General features: G+C 38.6%; 2 protein-coding genes and 1 pseudogene across 2 annotated transcripts; 2 read left to right on the top strand and 1 right to left on the bottom strand.

The window, feature by feature from the left end:
• Positions 1-1,522: 1,522 nt before the first annotated feature.
• LOC147524256 (pentatricopeptide repeat-containing protein At1g25360-like) lies at positions 1,523-8,594 on the top strand. Its single transcript, XM_086602513.1, is given in 4 exon segments — positions 1,523-3,192; positions 3,194-4,706; positions 4,883-6,445; positions 8,194-8,594. Coding segments are annotated over 2 exon segments (2,430 nt in total). The 5' UTR covers positions 1,523-2,166; the 3' UTR covers positions 4,598-4,706; positions 4,883-6,445; positions 8,194-8,594.
• LOC147524255 (DExH-box ATP-dependent RNA helicase DExH12-like) lies at positions 4,934-10,563 on the top strand (annotated as a pseudogene).
• A 1,101-nt stretch (positions 10,564-11,664) lies between these two features.
• LOC147524254 (putative receptor-like protein kinase At3g47110) lies at positions 11,665-12,060 on the bottom strand. The gene has a single exon (XM_086574077.1). It carries the CDS (start codon positions 12,058-12,060, stop codon positions 11,665-11,667), a length of 396 nt encoding a protein of 131 aa, XP_086430203.1.
• Between the last annotated feature and the right edge of the window lie 7,000 nt (positions 12,061-19,060).

Genomic DNA, 19,060 nt, shown 5'->3' with positions numbered 1-19,060 from the left:
CTGGGAAGAAGAGGGGCCACTGGATTCGGAGCCCGACATGGGGAACGAGAAGAAAGTACAAGTGCAAGAATTTGAATCTATTCAAATACACAGTGTCAACAAAAGAGCAAAGGCAATAGGAAACGTACCTACGAGAGGGAAGAGAGGAGTGACAAGCCCAAGGGGAGTGCTGGAAGGGAAGAAAACGCGTCGGAGAAAGAAAGGACAAGCACGAGCCGGAGACTGATCGGAGGGGACGAGTTTGCAAAGCAAAAGAAGATGGAGGAAGCTGGCGAAAACAAAAGTGAGAAAAAGAAGAGAGCGATGGAATTTAAATAGGGGAGGGGCAGGATGGTAATTACAATGGGTGTGAAAATCGAAGAGTCGGGCCAGTAATCCAGCCGAATGGTGACACGTGGAAGCTCGAGGTACGAGGGGCGGCCGAAAATGCGCGTGATGATTGCCATCACATCACACGCAAACCGATGAAAGAGATATTAAAGACAAATAACGAAGCGGCGGGAGTTCTCGACCCCGGGTCCATTAAAGGAACCGTGGAGTCGAGAAGGGGCATTTGTAGTGGCCCAGTGAAGAGATATGGACTAGGTCAACAGGAGAAGGAATATGAGGTAGCATAACAGGGGGAATTGGGGAGCATCGGATCGTGGCCGCAGAACTCTAAACCGTGGACGTGGCATGGGTACGACAGAAAGAGGGACCTTGGGATAGAAGGACAGATGAACGAGCCAGATGAAATGGAGAAGGAATATGATAGTGGCCCAGTGAAAAGATGTGGACTAGGTCAACAGGAGAAAGAATAAGAGGTAACATAATAGGGAAAGTCGAGGAGCATCAGATTGTAGCCGCAGAACCCTAAACCGCGGACGTGGCATAAGTACGGTAGCAAAAGGACCGAAAGATGGAAGAACAAGTGGACGAGCTAGATGGCGAGAATGAGGCATATAAAAAGAAGAAGAGGGAGAGGAAAAGAGGAGGCCGCACAAAAGAAAGGAGGAGAGAAAAGAAAGAGAAAGAAAGAGAGAGAGTTCTAGGGTTAGTTGTAGGTTGTAATTTCTGAGTTCTTATTAATATTGGGTGAACTAGTGTTACCCCCCTACTAGATGAGCCAATTAGGATTTCTCTCCCACTAGATGGGAAATTAGGGTCTCCCCCCTAAATACACACAAAATTTTTTCGGTCAACCCACTTTGACTTTTTTTTTGTGTGTATTTAGGGAGGAAACCCTAATTTCCCATCTAGTGGGGAGAAATCCTAATTGGCTCATCTAGTAGGGGGTAATACTAGTTAACCCATTAATATTTAGTGTTTAGATTTTAGGTTAATACAGTAGGTCTCTCTAACATTAAGAAAGGAATCTACAATAGGTGAGATGTTGGTTCTATAAACATAATAAAAATTATAGTCCCTCCCCTCCCATGTAGTCTTTCCATAGAGCACCCAACATGATAACCCAACTGGTAAGGGAGGGCGTTGGTGTGTACTTACCCCCATGAGGTCCCGAGTTTGAGTCTCATGAAGTGGGGATCATCGGGGTCTGTCCCCAAGGGGCTTGGGTGGTGGCCTCCAGGCTGGGTTTGGTTCCAACCACCCAAGAACACACATATCTCTCGGCGGTCTGGGAAGCTGCACCGTGAACCAAAAAAAAAAAGGGTCCCTCCCCATAACCAAGATAGGGAGGACCATGAGTTAGCGGTATCAGTTCTATAATGCTGAAGCAGATCAGTTTTCTTGCTATTGTTTAAATAACAATTAAAAATAGTAGGGTTGTGTCAGGATCAGTATTGGCGGAAGCAGGTGGGAGGAGGTACTGGAAAAGACTCTTACATAATCACATAACGCCCACTTGCTTCTCACAGTACTGACCCCGACAGGTTCTTGATTTCGGAAACATAATATTAAACTTGGGAGTTGTCCAAACACAGAAAACCCAAAAAGAGACAGGAAGGTAGAAACAATAAGTAATATCTTCAGTACCTTCAATTATTCCAATCCACCTCCAGTACTCGTGAGCCGCAATTATATATTAAAAGAGTGATTCGCGGTTTGAATTCCACAGTATGTATTATTGGCGCACATTGGTCTAGGCCCAGCAAATAGCCGCTTCCATTGTCTTACGTGGTAAGCTAGTACGTAACCGCATGATTCCCGATTCTTTTAATCTCAGACATGAATTCAGCCACAGGCTCCATTTCCTCCCCACTTACAAAACTCCTTCGTCAAACAGACACCCGTTCACTAGCCAACCACTATGCGTCCCAACTACAACTATGCTGCCCACCAACTCCCACATCCCACAAACTCGCCCGTACACTCCACGCTCAAATGATCACATCCGGATTCAAGCCACGTGGTCACATCCTAAACCGTCTAATCGACATTTATTCCAAGTCACGTGACTTAAATTCTGCCCGCCTATTATTTGACGCAATTCCCGAACCTGATATCGTTGCACGCACTACCTTAATCGCTGCTTTATCAAACGCAGGAGACTTAATTCACGCACGTGATATACTTAACTCAACTCCGTTAAAAATCCGTGATACTGTTTCTTATAATGCTATGATCACTGGCTACTCTCATAACAATGACGGTTATAATGCCGTTAAGTTATTTAGCGAAATGAGACGGGATCAATTTCGACCTGATACATTTACTTTTAGTAGTGTACTTAGTGCTTTGGCACTTGTAGTTAATGACGTAAGACAGTGTCAGCAGTTACATTGTGGTGTTGTCAAGTCAGGGACTGAAACAGTTGTTTCTGTGCTTAATGCACTTGTGTCTCTTTATGTGAAATGTGCCATGGCATTGTCGTGTTTATTGTCGATGGACTCGGCTAGGAAGTTGTTTAATGAAATGCGTGTTAGAGATGAGTTGACGTGGACTACTATGATTACAGGGTATGTTAGGATTGGTGAGATTGATTCTGCTAAGTTGCTTTTTGATGGGATGACGGATAAGTTACAGGTTGCGTGGAATGCGATGATTTCAGGATATGTTTATAATGGGCGTATTTTAGAGGCGATAGATATGTTTCGAAGAATGCATTTGGAGGGAATTATGCTTGATGAGTTTACATTTACTAGTGTGCTTAGTGCTTGTGCTAATTATGGATTGTCACGGCATGGGAAGCAGTTGCATGGTTACATTCTTCGAACAGAATTTAAGTCTGTGGCTCATTTTGTTTTGCCTGTGGAACAATGCCTTGGTGACATTATACTCGAAATGCAATGAAGTTGATAGGGCACGTCGAATTTTTGATCAGATGTTGGAGAGAGATCTTGTTTCGTGGAATGCAATCTTATCTGGGTATGTCAATGCAGGGCGTGTTGGTGATGGAAAACAATTGTTTGATGTGATACCAGAAAAAAATCTTTTGACTTGGGCGGTTATGATTTCAGGATTTGCTCAGAATGGTTTAGGTGAGGAAGCACTCAAGTTATTCAACTGCCTAAGAGTGGAAGACCATGAACCATGCGATTATACGTTTGCAGGTGCGATCATTGCCTGTGCTGGACTTGGAGCGTTGGAGCATGGAAGGCAACTCCATGCTCAGCTTGTTCGCTTTGGATTTGAGTCAAGCCTATCCGCGGGAAATGCTTTGATGACTATGTATGCAAAGTGTGGGGTAGTCGAGGCAGCACACCATGTTTTTATCACAATGCCTTACGTGGACTCTGTGTCCTGGAATGCCATGATTGCAGCTCTTGGACAGCATGGGCATGGAGAAGAGGCGCTTAAGCTCTTCAAGGAGATGCTGAAGGAGAATATATTACCTGATCGAATTACTTTCCTCACAATTCTCTCTGCATGTAGCCATGCAGGTTTAGTGAATGAAGGGTGCCAGTATTTTAATTGCATGAAACAGATGTATGGCATAAACCCTGGTGAGGACCATTATGCGCGATTTGTTGATTTGCTTTGTCGAGCTGGGAAAATTTCAGAAGCCAAACAGGTTATTGAAACAATGCCTTTTGAGCCTGGTGCTCTTGTATGGGAGGCACTTCTTGCCGGTTGCAGGATTCACGGAAACATGGACCTTGGTGTCCAAGCTGCACAAAAACTCATGGATTTGATGCCACAGCATGATGGGACTTATGTCCTGTTATCAAACATGTACGCCAACGTGGGCCGTTGGGCTGATATGGCTAATGTGCGGAAATTGATGAGGGACAAAGGTGTGAAGAAGGAGCCTGGTTGTAGTTGGATAGAGGTAGCCCGTAAGGTTCATGTATTCTTGGTGAATGATACTATGCACCCAGAGGTGCAAGAGGTATATAATTTTCTTGAGGAGTTGGGAGGGAAGATGAGGAAGTTGGGTTATGTACCAGACACCAAGTTTGTGTTGCATGATGTGGGATTTGAGCAGAAAGAGTATGTATTATCTACTCACAGTGAAAAGTTGGCAGTTGGGTATGGGCTACTGAAGCAGCCTCGTGAAGCAACAATTAGAGTTCTTAAGAACTTGAGAATATGTGGAGATTGTCACACTGCATTCAAGTTCATGTCTAAAGTGGTTGAGAGGGAAATTGTAGTGAGAGATGGGAAGAGGTTTCACCATTTCAAGAGTGGGGAATGTTCTTGTGGGGATTACTGGTGAACAGACTGACTGGATATGAAATTTAGGAAAAGGGGAATCAGAAAAGGGTGGAGAGAGACATTGTCCTAAGAGACAGTGTGCTCTAGGAAAAGGGGTTCCTCTTAGAAAGGTGGGGCTCAATTATGATGACCTTTTCTTATTGTTCTTACCTCCATTAGGTGTTTTAACTTAATAAAAATGTCAAATTTTTTACTTAATTTTAATTTTCAATATTGTATTCAGCTGCATTTTTTTTTTTTATAATCTAGCTCAGTATTAATATTTTGTTTTCCCTTTTTCTTTTAGGACCAACTAGAGTCGTATTTTTGTATCCATTGGCAAAGCTGAATGTTTAAAATGGAGAAAGAAGTATGTTTAGCTATGGCGACAAAGGAAATGAGGTACTTTTTGCTGTCGTAATTCCATCCCATTCCATTTGATTTTTAGTTCACTTCCTTTAGTTCAACCTACTTACAGATAAGCTTCATCATTTGCTTTGCCCAATAAATTGACATCACCTTTGGCATTTTTCAAGTGGTAAACTAGCAATAGGTGAATCATATTAACAGGCACACCATACTAGATCCATGAAGAGGAAGGCAATGAAAGTAAGTCATCTGATACACCAACGCTGTACACAAAAGAAACACTCGAGAAACTCCAGAATGACGTTGAACGATATTTTAAAGCGACGAGAGTACCAGGAGTGGAAGTTGTTTCGTCCTCAAGTAATAGTGCAAGAGTAGGTGAAAGACATGTTAACAAGGATCTGAAAGACTTAGAAAGTGAAACACGGCTTGAGAAAGGAGGAGACTTTCAGGCCAAGCAAGATGTGATTGGTACAAAAGCAACACTTGAGACTGCGGTTACTGAAGAGAAGCAGAAACAGAACGAGAGCGAGATAAAACCAAAGAGTACTTGGTCCGAAGTGATAGGGAAAGGGGCTGCTGGAAAAGAAGAACTGAGTTATGTACCTCCGACAATTGTAAATGGTAAGTCAGTAATTTTTGTTGAAGCGGAAACAAGAGAGTTAAAAACAATCCCAATATGGGTGATTGTAAAAGGATTGCCTATGGAGATGTGGAATAAAAATGGCTTCAGCCAAGTGGGGAGTGCCATTGGAGTCCCAATGTTCACTGATAGACTTTACAGAGAACATGGCGAGAACCTCATATGCAAGGGTGTGCATAGAAATTGACTCAGAATGTCCATATCCAGAAGACATACCAGTGGTACTAGATCAGAGAAGAGCATACAAAGTTGCATTTGAGTATAACTGGAAGCCCCCTAGTTGCAGCAAGTGCAAGGTGTTTGGGCACACGGAACAAAGCTGCCCAAAAAAGCCGCAGATAGAGGTGACTACGAAGCAAGTATGGCTAAAAAAGCAAGAGAAGGAGGAAGGTATAGGAAGTAAGAGTAGTGAAAGAGGCAGTACAGAACAACAGAACATGTCAGAAAAAGTTTCGGTGAAAAAAGAGAATGTAGAAGCTGCAAATAAAAAAGTCGAGCCTTCCATAGAATCCAGATAAAGGAGCATGGACCGAACGGAATCCACTGGATGTTATGCAGATGCTTGGTCCTGCAGGGAGGCCTCAGTATGACAGTTATGAGGAAGGAATTGTAATAAAAGGGCAAACTGAACCGCAGTACTACTTGTCACTCATGTATCAGCAGCTTGCCATTGAAAGCCAGTTTGTATCTACTTTGGATAATCAGTTAACTGCAGAGATTGTTCTAGGAACGGTTCAGAATGCTAGAGAAGCGTGCAACTGAATTGGATAGCATGTTGCGTAATATCTGGTTCTCTATGGTTTGTCTCCTGAGGATCTGACTAGAGATTTACTCTTGGAGAAATGGAGAGCTGATCTGGTAAGAATCAAAGTTATCAGTTTTTTTGTTTCTTTTTCTATATTTTGTCCCTTTGCCCTTGCCCTTCGTTTTTCGTTTCCATTGTTTTAGGTTTTACTCGATCATTTACTGTTTAGGATTTGGTATTGTTTTCTTTATCCTGTGAAATTCACAGTTCTTTTTTACTGTATGCAAAAACGGTTATGCCTCGAGGCGTGGGCGGTCCCTTCGGCGCGTCCCACAAACATACCTTGACGTTAGAGAACACAGTTTTCATCCCACATGTCAGCGATCTCATTTGTTTTCTCCCAGAGTAATCCGATTTATATTATTGTCCAAAAGAGTTGAAATTCACCAGTCAGCAGAGATTGACTAGGTTTCAAACAGGGCTTCATCTAATAATTTTCTGTTTCCTAATTTTATCTGAAGCCTGTTTAATTTATCAGTATTTTCCCTAGTTTGAAATTAAATTGAACAACAATTAAGGTGTATAAGAGCTGGAGAATATAACGAATTAACTGGGCAGGATTTTGTACACTCAGAACTCAGAAGAAGGGATGGTTCAACCCTAAAGAATGGGGTCTACACCTATCACAGCGTATCCCTTCTATATGTCGCCAGTACGTCTATACGTGGGCACCTCGAGTAAAGTCTTTGTGGCTTTTAGCTGAGTCACCTGAGTGTGTCCCTGTTGCACATCTCAAAGTGCGCTTTGCATGTGTTGAAAATAAATTGCTTTTTGAATAGAGAAAATATTTGTAGTTATTTGACACTCCTATATCCTAATCATGACCTGATATCTGTTTTAGCTTCAGTTTTGCGATGTAGGATTTCTTAGGAACTTGAGAAGAAATTCTGTCACAAAAGTTAACTATACATTAGTTTTTTGAACTAATTTTGAAAATGGTTAGTGTACATTACACTTTTTTACAATTTAGAGACTTATATTTTTTTTTCCTCACCTATTTTTGTCTGTACTTTCAATTTGGTGGTTCTGTAATTTTCTTAGGTGGTTTTTGTCTAAAAGTAAATGACACAGAATTATAATATACCTGGTTAAACAAAAGCAAGACATGGCCATATCTTTGAAATTACAATATTGTCCAACCTCACAACGGTCATATTTGCTACTGAAATTGGAGGTCCACCACTGTCCACCAACTGTAATTGAAGGTTCACCACTAAAATTGAAGCTAAATAAAGTTTGTTTTAACAGTCAATGAGGGTAACAGGTTGTGGTTTCCCCTTCTTTACTGAAAAAACTTCAAATTTTACTTAAAGCCACGTGAGAAAGATATAAGATAAAAGATAAAGCCATGAAAAAGCTTTTTTTTTTAAAAAAAAAACAGATAAAAGCTGTGTAGGAAATAACTTTACGTCTGTTAAAGTGATTGCACCAAGCACTTAATGAAATCACCAAATTGAAAAAAATTGAAAGTACAGTCCAAAATAGGAGAGAAAAAATGTCGAGTCATTAAACTGAACAAAAGTGTAAAGTATGGTGACCATTTTTATGATAAGTTCTTTTAGTGTTGTTTTCAGAACTTCCGCAATGTTTTGTCATGGAATGCCGGCATTTCCATGTGAAACAGACTCCCAGCCTATCAAATTTGAATCATAGTGACACTTTTACTCATAGTATGAGCTTCACATGGTCCTTTGCCTATTGCATAATGTTCCTGAAATGTACATTATATTTCCAACATGGATAGATTATGATTGGTGGACTTGACTGGTGGTCAACTTATTTTCTTTTGTTTTCTTTGTAGATCCATTCTGCTGCTACCATCTTGGACAAGAATATTTTTGTGAAGTGTGACTGGAAAACCGGCTATTTCCAAGTTAAAGGTCTAGGCTGCATTGCTAGCTACTATTATATAACACATTGAACAATGGGTATAGTGAGCAAGTCGGCTATTTTCTCTTAAATATGTCAGAGTTAAACAGGATGAAATGATGGAGCTGGCATTAGAAAGGATAACTATTGGTTTAGAGAGGTTCGTTAGATTGGCCGAAAGTAATCAATGCCGTGTGATGCGTGCTGGTAGGTTTATTGAGTTAAGGAGTTTGTAGTTTCATTTCCTTGTTTCATAGTCTAGTGAGGATCTCACTCACCAGTTGTACTTTTTGTGCTTTGCACACCCTCTGAATAAAGATTACTTACCAAAAAGAGTGAAACAAAATGATGGAGCTGGCAAAGCTTTTAGATAGTGCGCCCACCATTCCTGTTGAGGAGAGCTTGGAAGAGCCTAGTGCAAAATCAATGTTTTGCTCCAACCTTGTATTTCGCGGCTGAAGTTTGAGGGTCTTTCTCTGATGTCGAACGTGGTATTTCTCTAAATCAGGTTTCCCGTTTCTTGTGAATAATGTCGTATCCAGCTTTTTCTTTTCTTACTTGATCATAAATGTCTTTTATGCAGAGTGCCTGTTGGCTTATGCGGGCTCTTTTTGAGATTCTACTGAAATAGGGTGGGCGCAGTTGATTGAGAAGGCTTTAAATTTGTGCAAGATGGTTACAAAGAGGATGTGGAGTGTGCGGACTCCACCTACGACAATTTGCTGGAATTCCAAGCAAAGTTTTGACGAAGGTGGAGAAGAAAGATTTGGCATGGGAGAGATATTATGATATTTCTTCTGTGGAAATTGGAGAGCTTATCCGTATGCCTAATATGCCTAATTTGATTGAATATTTGCACAATTCATTTATCAGTTCCCAAAACTTTTTCTGGCTGCACATGTTCAGCAATTACCCGTACTGGTTGAGAGTTGAACTCACAATTACAACAGATTTTTGGTGGGAGGAATCGGAGGACAAAGTCCATGGATTTTGTCCTGTCTTTCAGAATAATTTTTGAGGACAATGACAGGGAGTATATCCTTCATCATGAATATTTTATGCTGAAGAAGTAGTGTATAGAGGAGGACCACACTTCAAATTTCAGAGAACCAATCTGTGAACCACTCCCTCCCCAGTCTTTCTTTCATGTGGTTTCAGAGAGGTGGCTTGGCTCCCAGTCTGTCTTACATCTTTCTTTCAGGCACCTCATTTTACCTGAAAAATATCCTCCACCAACTGAACTATTGGGCTTACAGCCACTCTCTGTTACTGCTTAGGAGAATCCTGCATATGAAGCTCTTTACCAAGAATTCCTGTACTTAATCCTGTCCAAAGCACTCCACTTGACAGTCCTGTAGGACACATATGACACTGTTTTAGTTGCTGCGCCTACAGTAAGTGGAAAGACAATTTGTGTCAAGTTTGTTATGTTAAGGAATCACCAAAAAGAACCTGAAAGTGTCATGTGTGCTGTGTATGTCGTCCTGTTGAAGCCTTTGCCATGGAAAGAGACCGTGATTGGGAGAGGAAGTTTGGGAAGTGCGTTGGTATGAAAGTGGTTGAGTTGACTGGTGAAACAGCAACTGGCAACTGATTTGGCAAATAATCTTTTTAAGTACCCCTGAGAAATGGGACGCTGGAAACAAAGACGTTTAGAAAGGCAGCTCATTGGGTCCAGTTTGGAGGTGATAGTATCTAGAATGCGATATATCGCCAGTCATCATGAGATTTTTAATTCCCCCCTCTGCGTTTGTCCCGTTCCTCAAGAGGTAGACATTCAAGGTGTGGACATAGCTAATTTTGAAGCAAGAGGGCAATCAAGGACATATATATGCCTATATTGTCCAACACGCCAAAAATGCGAAGCCAGCACTTCTATTTGTTCCTACAAGGAAGCACGCACAGCTAACTGCAGTTGATCTTATGACTTACTCAACTGCAGATAGCGGGGAGAAGCCTCCATTTTTATTGTGTTCAGTTGAAGAACTAGAACCTTTCGTCTCCAAGGTTAATGAGGACATGCTGAGCACTACAGTTTGTCCTGGAGTTTGCTACCTACACGAAGAGCTTACAAGCATAGTTAGTAAGGCGTGGTATGGCGAAAAATTCGATGCGGAACGTATTCGTGTAAAAATCAAGGTCAAGCACTCGGATTCATTAAAAGCCAGCTATAAAAAAATCGATAAATTCGTGCATAATTTATTTGAGATCCTGCACAAAATATTCATATGTAATTTGAGATCATACGCACACTGAAACCTATGGTCTACCTGCAATAAAATATGTTTTGTTGCTTTAATAATTCGAAAAACACTTATTATTCGGTTATTATACTTGTAATCATAAAAAACGTGATTTTGTTTCTCAACTGTTTGAAGCTAGCTGGTTCAGTGTGTTTTGCTAGTGGTCCAATGTCCTCGGGGATGCCACTATCTGCTCACCTGGTGGTGGTTATGGGAGCAGAATAATATGATGGACGTGAAAGTGCTCACAATGACTACCCTGTTTCTGACCTGCCAGTAGACCTCTTCTTGATAATTCTGGTAAGCGTGCCATCCTTTCCCACGCTTCTTGTTAGAATACCACAGCAAGTCCTTGTAGTCAAAAGCATTCCCTGTCGAAAGCCATCTTCACCACTACTTGCATGACAATTTCAATGAGGAACTAGTTGTTGGAATCATTGGCAATAAAATCGGAACTTAAGGATAGCTTGATCAAGGGCACAGTAGTTTTATAAACTCTCCTTGATAATTGGACTACAGCATCTAAGCTCGCTTAAACGCTCGACATTATAATTGTTCTTCAGTGTCGTTGAGCCTCAAAGTAACAAACTCTGAATATTTTCAAGGCCCCGTGAAAATTATTCTTGTATCTGTTTGAAGTGTGGTATTTGATTTCTAGGTTCTTGCTAATGTCCTTACCTTTACTGAGAATGAATATGGAGCGAAGAGTCAAATTGCATTGTACAAACTTTAACATGATTTCATGATAGACAAGTTGAGAGGTCATCCCCTTCCCCCTGCACTGACTGACCTTGTGAGGCTGGGAAACATTTTACAGCTAATAAACAATTTAACGTTTGGTGAGGCGAAACTAGAAGATCCCAAATTGCACCATATGTCCAAAAGCTTGCGATGTATAGTCTCATGGAAAGCTTTTAAAATAAGTTGAAATTTGCAACTAAAAAGAACGAAAAGAAATGTAACGGTAGAAACTCAGCTTCTAAAGAAAAAGATGCACTGACAAGGGAATACTCTTATTTTTTTGGTAAAGAGGGAATACTCTGTTTTATAATTTAACTCACTAGTAAATGACTTCGACAAAGCTCAGTAATAAAGTTGCACTAGGAACACATTATCTCATACACTTTCCGTAGTTGTTATTGTAGAAGACAGGATTGCACCTACAAATCATCCCCTTCTTCATGAATGCCAGTGCCTAAATATCTGTCTCTTATCAAGTGTAATTTCCCGCTGACATCTTCCATTTGTTCTGATGGTGTTTCTAGTGAACATGAAACCCCGACTTCAATTATGCTAGTCACACACTCCAGAAGTCTAGTTCTTCTCTCACTCTGATTTCTGGTGCTATTAGTATCTCTCGTCATTTGATCTTTTTCAGACAGAAGTATCGGATCCACAATCTGCAGAACTTGATCTGGCAATGCGTTGCTAGCATAATTATGAATGTTCAAACCATCTTTAAACATTTCATCAGTGGGCCTCTTTCCTATGAACATTTCCAACAATAGAATTCCATAACTGTACATATCACCCTGTATGGAAGCCTCACTACCCATACCGTACTCTGCAATTTGTATATCCACCACAAATGTTATTTGGTTTAAAAAAAAGAAAATAATTTAACAGCTTCTAAGTTGAAATATGATAACAATTGACATCCCTATTCTATATCAATGGTCCAATAGGTCTCGAGAACTACAAGTTTCATAATGCTGATCAATTTATGTTTTTCTTTTAACTCCAAAATGTTCAAATTCAGAAACAATTGTTTTTGACTCCATGAGAGCCAGGGGCGGATGTAAAGGTTGGCTGACAGGGGCTGTAGCCCCCCCCAAACTTCTCCCAAAAAAAAAGAGTAGGAATACTACCGTCTAGCCATAGGCCCAAAGTGACAAACACACACAATTCCAGTTTGACCGTCCTGTTTGTTTGCTGTTCCCACTTCCCAACTTTCTATTAGCGAAAACAAAGAAAAAAAAGAAATCACAACTCATAATAGAGGCCCACCGCCCATCACTATCTGTCTATTCCAGTTTCTCACAATTTACAATAAGAGATTCTCCAAAAAGTAAAACCGAACAAAAGAAACCGAAAGGTCAACCAAAAAAAAAAAAATTGAAAGTTCGTTACTTTGTGTCGCACACTCGTACAGACGGTACTATTTACAAAAGAAAATTTTGTTCTATATTATTATCTTCTTCCAGTCGAGTTCAAATCTATTTATCATTTTATTTCTATTCAATTTTCATTAGCTAAGGACTAAGGTAAATTGTTTTGTATTATGCATATTTTTTTCTTAGTTATTGTTTTTTCAATTTTCAAATACTAATGTGTTCTCTATTTGACTTATTGCCTTGTTAACTTATAGTTTATATTGGAGTATTAGATTGTCATTTAATTTTTGTCTTATTTAATTAGTTGAATATTATTGTAGTTATTATTGTGATATTTTTTTTTTTTAGTTTTAGTATAGAGCAAACTATTGATTACGAAATTATTATGATTTATCTTAGGTAAGAATGTCTGAACATCAAGCTCGTAAGAAAATGAAAACCATGTTTTCCTTCTTTAAACCCAAAGATGTCACCCCCGAAAATGATGTAACTTCTACATCATCTAGTCTTGATATTTCATTGATAGATTTCCTTCACAAGTTCAAGTTGTTGAAATTGAGCAAGTTGAACCTTCTCCTCAAGCCCCAAAGAGTTAGTGTTGAAGAAGTTGACTCCACATCTTTATTTGAACGTGATCCGGGTAAACGCGTCTTCAATATATAATTACCCGGTTAATCAACAAGATGATGTTGACGAGCTTTTCTTGGAAAGGCGTTGGTTACTTGAACTCGAGAGAAAGAGTATCCATCCACCATATTCGGAAAGCAAACTATCCTCTTGGTTCACACTATTTCCTTGGCTATACTCACTCCAAATGGATAGAGCTTATTGTTTTCCATGTTTTATATTTGAAACAAATCCGTAATGCATTCATTGTTGGAAGAAGATTAATAATGGAAAGAAGTGTTCCTTTTGCAACATGAAGGAAGTCCATGCTCACCTCATAGGGTCGGCGATGATAGCTTGTGAAAATTTCATGAATCCTTCTCGACATATAGATAATATGTTAAATACATTATCTAAAGAAGAGGTTGTTAAGAACCGCTTTGCTAGTCAAAGCTATTCTTCATGTATTCAATTTCTTGCACTACAAGGGATTTCTTTTAGAGGCCATGACGAGTCCAAAAGTCAAAAATGGTGGAAATTTCAAATGTTGGGATTTGCGGCGATGTTGAATGACAAGGTTGCGAATTATTAAAAGATGCTCCGAGAAATGCCAATATACCTCACATTCAATTCAAAAGACACTTTTGCATATCTATGCCGATAAAGTGAGAGAGAGAAATTTGTGAGGAAATTGGTGATGCAAAATTTTGTGTCCTTGTTGATGAAGCACAAGATAATTCAAACAAGGATGGCGCATTGTCCTAAGATTTGTTGATAGAGGTGGTTTTGTTAGAGAGTATTTTCTTGGTATTGTTAGTGTTAAAGACACTTGTGCTTTAACTTTGAAAGAAGCTATATGCAATATCCTTGCTCGCCATAATTTGCATATTATAAATATGAGAGGTCAAGGTTATGATGGTGCTAGCAATATCGTGGTCAATGGAATGGATTACGGGCATTGTTTAAAGAGTGTCCATATGCATATTATGTGCATTGCTTTGCACATCGTCTACAACTTGCTCTAGTTAAGGCTTCAAAGATGTTTTGATGTTTTGGTTATTTTTTTCCAAGTTGGCTTCTATTGTTAATCTTCATTGAAAACAGGAGTTGGAAGATACTTCGGAAAAATGAAATTGATATCTTTGGTAGCTAGTGGTGAACTTATTCTTGGAAAAGGAGCTAATCAAGTTTCTACTTTGCAACGGCGCAGGAGATACTAGATGGAGTTCTCATTTTGCTTGGTTTGTAGTCGAAAAGAGATGTTTGATTCAATTTGTATAGTTAAAAGCGTCATGAAGAACGGGTCAAGCAACTTCTATGTGGAGAAGCTAAAGGTGCTATTCTTGCAATGAAAAGTTTTGAGTTTGTCTTTCTTTTTTCATTTATTGCATAAGACTATGGGAATTACTAATGTCTTGTGTAAAGCCCCTAAGAAAAGTCCCAAGACATTTTAAATGCTATCGGCTTAGTCTCGATCAAAAGCACTTCTTCAAGAATTAAGAGGATCTTCTTGGGGCGCTTTCCTTAGTTGTGATTTTGTTTTGCAAAAACATGACATTGATATGCCCGATATGGGTTTTCGATACATGGAGTCGTTCTTGCCGCCATATACATTCTTTGAGCACCACTACTACCCGTCGAGTTATTTAATGTTTGTAATAGATTACCGGTTGGTGGAATTAAATAACAGATTTCGGAATTAGAGCTTCTTTATCTTAGTTACGCTTTGGATCCGAAGATGCTTTTAAGTCCTTTCATTGATGACATTTGCAAACTCGGAGAAAAGTTTTATTGTGGAGACTTCACGAAACAAGAGATACATCTTTTGAGAAGTCAACTATGACATTACAAACTTGATGTGCTCAAGCATCCTCTTTTTTTCGGGTTGTCTACCATCTCCTCGGATTATGTCAAAGACTAGTTGAAACAAGAAAGATCAATATCTATTATTTGATTGATAGATTGATTCGCCTTGTCTTGACACTTCCCACGGCAACTATGAGCGAATTCTCGGCTATGAAATTGCTTTTAACAAGATGGGGGATGAATTTTTGCATTGCATTATTTACATTGAGCGGAATTTGCTAAAGAAGTTGATTTGGATGTAATAATAGATGTATTTGATAAGAATCCACTATCAAAACTTCACTAGTGTGATGCTAATGTGCTATGTTATTCTTGCACATTTCTTTGTTATATTTGTCTAGGTCTATAGTGAAAACACTATTTTGTCCATTTTGGGTAAGGTAATAAAAGCGATAATTCTTTTGTTTATCAATGCTAGTTTATTGGTATTGGTTCCTAAAAAAATCTTTAAAGGTTAACTCCATGGCAGCCCCCCCTTATCTAAAATCCTAGATCCGCCCCTGATGAGAGCAATATTGCGACAGAAGCCATCAACGAGAAGGAAGTACCACCATGTACTGCAAGACCCAGTTTCAGCAATTTATTACTTTAATTAGTTCTACTATTGGGGAGACAACTTTTGTCTGACTTCTATGAAGTATGAACAATGTTCTTACTCAAAAGATGTGATTATTAATGATAGGATGAATAAGCAATTTTTGAATTGTTGTCCATTATTTGATGGGATGGTACTCCCCGCATAGTACAAAATATCAGGATATAGGTATTTATCGATATTCAGTTTCTAGATATGTATCGTAGATATATCCTCCTCTTTGGAGATATTTGACATTGTTTCACATGCAAATATCATGGATATATCCAAAATATCGACAAATATCGTAGATATTGTGGATATTTATTGATATATCATGATACATTATTTATATTTATTTGAAATATAATGGTAAATATTAAATAAAATTGTTATATACACAAAATATCGCCAAATATCTCCAAATATTGCAAAATATTCTCAAATATCACAAATATCATAAATATCGTCAAAATATCACCGATATTTACAGTCGTATATATCTTTAAACATATCGTGATATTTATATATCTTTATCTGAAATCTAGATAGATATCTCCAAATATCACGATATATCGGGATATTTTGTACTATGACTCCACGTACATCTTTGAAACAACAATTATAAAGTACTGATCAACACTCATGGTTTATAATTTTAAATATTGAATATGGTTAATCTTAAGCATTTCAATAATTTAACATATAACGTTTTTAAAAGTGTTGGGATATTTGTTACCTTAGTTAGGATTAGCAAGTATCTTGTAATTTTAATAAGAGTATTATCTTCTTCTAGATTTGTGGATCTAGGAGATATCCTGTATTTTTGTATATATACCTACTGTTTTATATCAATAAAATTATCAGAAATATTCAGTAAAACATCTTTGACATGGTATCAAGAGCCGACTCCGATTTCCTTTTCATTACCCCATTACTATAGGAATCAGAGCTTTTTTTTGGTATTTTGATTTTTTTTTTTGGTCATATAATACAATCTGTTACACTATATTAGATTGTATTTATTACCCTCTTCTTTCTTATCGTTCTTGTCTATTGATCTAGTTCATTGTTTATGTTCTATATCATAATGACATGCTTGCCTACCAATAATGATTTCGTTGTTGTGCATTCCAATAACGATTCCGCTGTCATGTCTTCTAACTCGAAGAGTCACTTAGTCACTACTGCCGGATTTGTTGCCCAGTCAGGTATATTTAACTCTGCTCTTATTGCTTTTACTGGAAATAGTAATTGGATAATTGACACGGGTGCTACTGATCATATGACTTGCGATCGCTATAAATTTAACTATTTCTCCTCTAGTTGTTCCAAATCAGTCATTACTAATGCTAATAGTGTGTCATCTCCAGTTGTTGGTGTTTGCTCTTCTTTCTTATCATTCTTGTCTATTGATCTAGTTCATTGTTTATGTTCTATATCATAATGACAGACTTGCCTACCAATAATGATTCCGTTGTTGTGCATTCCAATAACGATTCCATTATTCGAAGAGTCACTTAGTCATTCCCCATCAGGTATATCTAACTCTGCTCTTATTGCTTTTACCGAAATAGTAATTGGATAATTGACACGGTGCTCTTGATCATATGACTTGCGATCGCTATAAATTTAACTATTTCTTCTCTAGTTGTTCCAAATCAGTCATTACTAATGCTAATAGTATGTCATCTCCAGTTGTTGGTGTTTGCACTGTACCTCTGTCCCCTTCTTTATCTATCTATGATGTTTTATTTGTTCCATCAATAAACTGTAACCTTCTCTCTGTTAGCCAATTAACCAAATCTCATAATTGTGTTGCCTTGTTCTTTCCTACTCACTGTATTTTTCAGAACACCCTTACCAAGGAGAGGATTGGCAGTGGTAAACAAAGTGGAGGATTGTACTATCTGGAGGATGGTTTTCAACGGTCCAATCAAGGAGTCCAAGCTCATGTTATGAGTGACGATAAAGTTAATAAAAATAAATGCGAGATTTGGCTTTGGCATAGACGACTAGGACATCCCTCATTTGGTTATCTTAGGAGATTATTTCCATCTTTATTTAATGGTTGTAGTCTTTCTAATTTTGCTTGTGAAATCTGTGTAATGGCGAAAAGCCATCGTACTGTTTTCTCTTCGAGTGATAATATAGTTGATGCTCCTTTTTCTTTAGTCCATTCAGATGTTTGGGGTCCTGCCCCATGTCCTACACATAACGGGATGAAATGATTTATTACTTTTGTCAATGACTGCACTCGAATGACCTGGGTATATTTTTTGAAACATAAAAGTGATGTAAATGCAGCTTTTTCCCCTTTTCCATCGGATGGTGCTCACCGCAGTTTGGAATCTCTGTAAAGGTTGTTAAAGCTCGATAATGGGGTGAGTATTTCAAAAGGAATTGACCGCTTTATGCATTCGGCTGGTATTCTACATCAAACCTCTTGCTCTTATTCCCCTCAGCAAAATGGGGTTGCAGAATGAAAAAACAGACATCTTTTAGAGGTCACTCGGTCTTTATTAATTGGTGGTCATGTCCCATCTCACTTATGGGGCGAAGCTTTGACCTCTGCTATTTACTTGATGAATCGTACACCTTCTAGTGTTGTCCAATTTTGGAGACCTTTAGATGTGCTTTCTGATCACTGTACGCTTCCACCTATTGTTCATTTAGCACCCTATATCTTCGGGTGTGTGGTGTATGTTCACTTACATACACAACAACGCACCAAACTTGATCCTCGTGTGTTGAAGTGTGTCTTTGTTGGGTATGGCTCAACTCAGAAGGGTTATAAGTGTTATCATCCATCTTCTAAATTTTTTTTTGTCTCAATGGATGTCATTTTCCATGAACACGACTTTTTTTATACGGAGATCACTGATTCTTCACTTCAGGGGGGATAATAGAAATGAAATATAGAATCATGATGATATAATGGTCTTTGATTTATCGAGACCACAATCACCTAGTGATAAAAACTCAATAGAAGAAGTCGATGGAACCTCCATTGAGTGCTCAAGTGAAGGATGTGAAGATCAAGTCCATGATAGTATATTACCTCCTATAACGGATCCACTAATCCAATCTTCTCCAGAAGACCCATTAGAGGTATCACCCGACTCTATTATTGTGGATTCCAATACTCATAATGTTGGTGATTCTAATATTCATGATGCTAAGCTACCTAGTCTTAATTCTGAACTAGTTCAATATCATCTTCCACCTCGATCTAACCGTGGCCAACCACCAATTCAATATGAACCTGATCCTAAAGCTAAAGTGAAATATCCCATAAGCAACCATGTGTCATCTCACAAGTTGTCCAAGTCATATGCATCTTATGTATTCCAATTATCATCTGTCTCTATTCCTAGTAAAATGCAGGAAGCTTTA

The sequence above is a fragment of the Coptis chinensis genome, chromosome 1 (genome assembly GCF_015680905.1).
Source record: "Coptis chinensis isolate HL-2020 chromosome 1, ASM1568090v1, whole genome shotgun sequence".
In the NCBI taxonomy this organism is placed as follows: domain Eukaryota; kingdom Viridiplantae; phylum Streptophyta; class Magnoliopsida; order Ranunculales; family Ranunculaceae; genus Coptis; species Coptis chinensis.
Note: the sequence above shows the minus strand (reverse complement) of the source record. Positions and strands in the feature narration are given on the sequence as shown.

Excerpts from the sequence above, each read along its gene's own strand:
- LOC147524254 (XM_086574077.1), bottom strand. The coding sequence starts at position 12,060 with ATGGGTAGTGAGGCTTCCATACAGGGTGATATGTACAGTTATGGAATT.